We start from the raw sequence: 5649 nt of genomic DNA, 5'->3' as shown, positions 1-5649 counted from the left end.
TTATAGCGACTTTTGCAAGAGTAGTTAACATTTCATGCTATTTTTTTAAGAATATAGAAAAAATTTTCACTCTTCTGTTAGTGGACATGAAACCCACCAAAATCGAAAAATCTAAAAAAAAAATTACATAGCGCACTTTGCAAGTGGACCACTCAATTGTTGAATATGCTATCTTATTTGTCCCTTCTTTTTATACAATTAAGGAGTGGCTGAATGGTTTAACGATGTTAGCGGTACATAATGATGTGCGGATTACAACACAAGAAGTAATTGAAAAAATGTGTGTTAAGCAGCGAAGATTTATAAGTAGCAAGATTTTGTAGACTTATACATAAATAAATGTAAATAGATACGCGTAAATATATAAATATGCAGATATATTCAATGTGTAAAAACTGAAGTGTATACTAACGAAACTTCTACAAAACAAAACTGGACTACACACTAATTAATTAAAATGGTGTAGAAATTTAATTTTTAAAATTTAAATAAAGTATGAATTTCCCATGGAATAACCAAGTAGACAAAAAATATATAACGGTAAAAATGGCACATATATACATATATGAAAGAATGCCCACAGGCGAAGCCTCTAGCCATTGTGTGTCGCAACTGTTACTAATTAAACACGGAAAGTCACGATTTATCAATACAATTTATTATTCACCCGCTTATCTGTGCACAGTTAAGAAGTTAAAAAGAGTTTCCTCGCCTTTTATAGTAAATTTAAGGAATTTAAAGTACCGTACAATGATTTTTCAACGAAACAAACAAATGTAGCCACAAAACAGAAATGAATGACAAGAGAGTGAACAGGATTGCCAGGCGATTACGAAATAACAGAAAATAAAGTTAACTAAGAGGTTGCAGCTTCAACATCCTGTCGTCGGTCGAGTCGGTTGACTCGAAATCCTCAGGCTCCAGTAGGAGGCACAGCTTCTGAACAGCTCGAGTCATGCATTCGCCGGAAGTTCTTAATGTGACATTGCGCAACGCTCCGTCAGCGCACGGATGTACTCCCATGACGCGACCCATGCGCCAGTGAGTCGGAGGCAAGTTCTCAATCTTGACGAGTACGATATCGTTGACCTTGATGTTAGTGGTGCGCCGTTGCCATTTGTGGCGCCTCTGCAGAGTGGTCAGGTACTCCTCACTCCACCGCTGCCAAAACACTTGTTGAACCTGCCGTACCTATTGCCAATGTTTCAGTCGGTTGTTGTGAATATGTTGGAGGTCTGGCTCAGGGACCGCTATCAGCGGAGCCCCAATCAGGAAATCACCGGGTGACAGCGCGAATTTATCTTCCGGGTCGTCGTACAGTGGCGTAATTGGACGTGAATTCAGGCATGCTTCGATCCGGGTATCCAAGGTCTGAAATTGACTATGCCACATGATTTGCGAGCCCACACAGCGGACCAAGTGATGCTTTGCCGACTTAACGGCCGCCTCCCACAGCCCACCTTGATGCGGGGCACTAGGTGTAATGAAGTGCCAATTGGTACCCGATCCCGCTAACAATCGCTGGTTGTTTTCACTATGCCATACGGCGAGGTCTTCACGTAATAGTCTGTTAGCACCAACAAAGGCAGTGCCATTATCACTGTATAGGTCGCGGCAAGGACCTCGGCGGCTGACGAAACGGGTGAAGGCGTCAAGGAAAGCTGGTGCGGATAGATCGTCCACGACTTCAATATGCACGGCTTTGGTGACCATGCATACGAAGATGGCTAGGTACTTCTTGATGAACTTGCGTGAGCGCTTCGTGCCGACCCGCAGTGTAAAAGGGCCACAGTAGTCTACCCCGGACGAAACAAATGGTCTCGCAGGATGTGGTTCTTATCTAAAAATGGATTCAATGAGAGTATTTTAGTACCGGAGAACAAACCTGAACTGGACTTCAACTGTTGAATGTCAGCAGCAAAGTGTTCCCCTTGCTCTAGATTGATTAGCGTGTATAGGGCGTCATCTAGTTCCTGGGCACTGACCACAAGTTGACGAAAGTGTCGACGTCCCTTCAACCAGCGCAGCATGATGGCCACTGTACCCAGCAGGCGTTGAACTGAACTAAACCGGGTGATCAACAACATAATGTGTCCATTTGAGCGACGGGTATTCATAGGCTGCGCAGGAGTACTATTGACTGACATATACTTCGCCTTTCGGCAAGGAGCTCGTCCGACTCGGCCTGACTAAGAGGGATCTCGGGCTGGTTTGAGGGAGCGCTGCCTAGCACACCAGGACCATGCCACCAAAGCGGGTAAACTAAGAGTTCTTCGGGTGTAATGCCTCTGCTGGCACAATCAGCAGGGTTCTGTGCTGAACGAACGTAGTACCATCTGTCTGGGGATGTCAGTTTCTTTATCCTGCGAACCCGGTTGGATATGAACGGCTTAAGTGTTGTTGGATGCTTCTTCAACCAGCACAAAACGGTCGCCGAGTCCGACCACAAATAGTATGGAGCATCTATTAATCCCAGCGAGTCCCGCACATTTTGAATAGTTTCAGCCAACAGTAGTGCTGCCGACAGTTCCAGGCGAGGTATAGTAGCGCCCTTCAGAGGTGCCACCTTCGTGCGAGCTGTAAGAAGTGAGATGTGCGCAACACCGCCTACGTCAACAGTTCTCGTATAGATGACGGCAGCATATGCTTGTGAGCTGGCATCGCAAAAGCCATGCAACGTTGTCTGAACACGCTGAATCATGCCCATCCAACGGTTGATGCGGATCTTATTGAGCCCCTCTAGCTTGGAGCGGTACTTGAGCCATTCATTGCAAAGATCGTCATGTAACGGCGAATTCCAAGATAAACCCGCAGCCCACATCCTCTGGACAACCTTCCCAGTTACAACGACAGGTGATAATAACCCAGCGGGATCAAAGAGACGCGCCACCTCGCTAAGTACTCGTCTCTTCGTGGGAGCCTCGGAGGATTGGTTTAGGTCGACTTGGAAAAATAGCTGATCCGTCACTGCGTCCCATCTTAAGCCTAATACGGAAGCCACACCAGAATGGAAAGTATAGCTAGAAAGAGACGCTTCATTAGATAAATAGCTCGTCCCCTGGCCATCGTTGGAGTTCCATTTTCTTAGCGTAAATTTTCCCGCGGATAAAATAGTATCTACGTTTCTAGCCAGTTCCACTGCATCGGACGCGCTCTCACAACTAGTGAGGAAATCATCTACGTAAAATGTTAGAATCGCATCTCGAGCGAGGACCGCCTGCCGCCTATCCGGAACTGAACCATAATTATCATAAGCGCATTGCTGCAACGTGCGCACTGCGTTATATGGACTGCATGCCATGCCATATGTAATGGTCTTCAATCGATATACGCGAATATCATCGGCCGGGGACTCGCGCCAAATAATCCTCTGATAGTCTCGATGCTCCGGCGCAACCAACACTTGCCTGAACATTTTCTCGATGTCGGCCGTTATCGCCACTCGAAAACGTCGGAAGCGAAGAAGTATGCTACCAAGCGAGTCCTGAAGCGCTGGGCCCACCAGTTGAACATCGTTTAGGGAGACTCCCGAGCTGGTCGGCGCCGAAGCATTGAACACCACGCGGAATTTGGAGGTGACCGCATGATGTGGAATATAGTAGCAATTATGGTGATACGGTGGTTCGACTAGCTCCATATGTTCGAGAGTTGCGTACTCCCGCATGAATGCCACATAGTTTTCTCTACCAAGCGACGCTCTAGTCTACCAATTTGGCGCGCAGCAGGTGCATACGAGTCACCAGGCTTTGGTGCATTTGTCGTAGAGGTAGGTGCACAATGTAACGGCCGTCCGCAGTGTGGCTATGAGTAGCTTCGAAGATCTGGGCACAGTCGTCAACGTGTTGATTGTCGGCCGCCGCAATTTCATCCATCTCTCAAAACCTGTGGAGCAGTTCTTCTAAACGGACGTCGTGCTCACCCGGTAACGCGCTGAGTGCGAGCGATGATACTTTCGAAGTAAAAGACACTACTTCCGGACCAAACACTACTCAACCAAAGCGGGTACGCTGGGCGAAAAGTTCGTCTGGTCGTCCACCGATGAATTCACCCTCTAAGACTCGCCCCACACGTCCGCGCCGATGAGAACGTCGATAATGCCAGGCGTACTAAACCGATCGTTCGCCAACTGAAGCCCTCTCAAGTACGGCCACTGGTTCACGTCAATATTCACCGCCGGAGTATGAGAAGTAACGGACGGTAAAACCCTGGCCTCAATTTGCATCTCAACCCCAGTTTTCGTTGACCTCAAAGTGAGTGTAACGCTGCCCTTCACTTGTGTATTGACGGCAGCCCCTACCTCTTCTACCAGCAGGTCACATTTCCGTCGGTATAACTGCAAGGAGTTTGCTAGGCGATCCGTCACGAAGGTAACCTGCGATCCAGGATCGCATAGGATACGAACCACACGCTAAACCGATGCTTCCCCAAAGACATATGCACGCGCTGTTGCTAGGAGGGTTATCGGCTGATATCTGTCCGCGTGGGCTCTCGCAGGTGCTGCTGGTCATGCAGCTGAAGTTGTTGGCGCCTTACCAGGTGCAATTTTCGATACGGGTGTCGTGGACGTAGATTCAGGCGCAGATATGTTGACGAACCTCTCGCGGCATAAGATAGTATTGTGTTTACGGCCACAATTCCGACAACTTCCCGATGGACACTGTCTGGACGAATGACCAGCACGTAGGCAGTTATAACACAACCTTAAACTCTTAATGGCTTCGTAACGTTGTTCAATGTTCATGGCCGACAGCGCTGAACACTTAGAAATTCGATGCGGAGCACCACAATGCGCACACTGTGCCCGCTCAGCGCTAGCCACACGCGCCTTCACCGATCGTTGCTGACGAGAGGCCACTAGAATGGCCGATGGTTCAGGCGATATACTATGAGCACGCCTTTCCAAAAACCTCAGCAAATCATCCAGCAGTGGAATATCGGTTGTGGTACACTTCATACACCAGTCGTGCTTGGTTACAGCCGGAAGCTTGGACACAACAATAGGCACAGCAAATGCATCCCATTGACATACAGGGACCTCCATAACCCGCAATGCTCGCAGCGACTCTTGCACTGTGTAAAAAAGTGCTTTTTATTGTCGTAATGCTCTTTAAGAGCCTTCCATACTTCCTGATAGCCACCCGAGTATATCCCTCCAATTAATGGCACTTTGGAGGCGTTAACTGCTTGGCGAAGTTTACCCAACTTGAATGCTTCCGGGTACGCAGAGTTATGGACGAGCGTTTCAAACGCATCCTTGAACGCCAAACACTTGTACATATCCCCGTCAAATGGGGGAATAGCCAACGGGTCAAGTTTAAGATCTACCGAACAACCATCCAAAGTTGCTCGCACCTTCACTGGCGTTGGAATCTCCCACTGACGTCGCAATAAGGCGGTTGAGTGTGCTACATGCCTCACCATAAAGCTCCTCCACACTTTCCCATAGCGAATCATGCGTAACCATTTCTGAGGGTGCAGCTTCTCCAACAAGATGGTTATGGTTATCAACGAATCGCCCAAAATGTGTCTCCATCGACTTCGGCTCTTGTTGAAGTTGGAATACATCCCGACCATCATCGCCACCATCTCTTACACGGGCATGTATGCGTTTTATTGCTTTCACAGCAGATGCGCGCAAGTTAAGTTCCG

The 5649-nt window shown here is 48.0% G+C and overlaps 2 protein-coding genes across 2 annotated transcripts; both read right to left on the bottom strand.

The window, feature by feature from the left end:
* Positions 1 to 1191: 1191 nt before the first annotated feature.
* Positions 1192 to 1713, bottom strand: LOC118750587. The gene has a single exon (XM_036485323.1). The coding sequence runs from the start codon at positions 1711 to 1713 to the stop codon at positions 1192 to 1194; it is 522 nt and encodes a 173-aa protein (XP_036341216.1).
* Positions 1714 to 2113: 400 nt separating this feature from the next.
* LOC118750586 lies at positions 2114 to 3637 on the bottom strand. The gene has a single exon (XM_036485322.1). The coding sequence runs from the start codon at positions 3635 to 3637 to the stop codon at positions 2114 to 2116; it is 1524 nt and encodes a 507-aa protein (XP_036341215.1).
* Positions 3638 to 5649: the final 2012 nt, after the last annotated feature.

Source organism: Rhagoletis pomonella, unplaced genomic scaffold (genome assembly GCF_013731165.1).
Source record: "Rhagoletis pomonella isolate Grant_MI unplaced genomic scaffold, Rhpom_1.0 Rhpom_scaffold_00316, whole genome shotgun sequence".
NCBI lineage: Eukaryota > Metazoa > Arthropoda > Insecta > Diptera > Tephritidae > Rhagoletis > Rhagoletis pomonella.
Note: the sequence above shows the minus strand (reverse complement) of the source record. Positions and strands in the feature narration are given on the sequence as shown.

Coding starts and splice junctions, on each gene's coding strand:
- LOC118750587 (XM_036485323.1), bottom strand. CDS start 1,713: ATGGTCACCAAAGCCGTGCATATTGAAGTCGTGGACGATCTATCCGCA.
- LOC118750586 (XM_036485322.1), bottom strand. CDS start 3,637: ATGGAGCTAGTCGAACCACCGTATCACCATAATTGCTACTATATTCCA.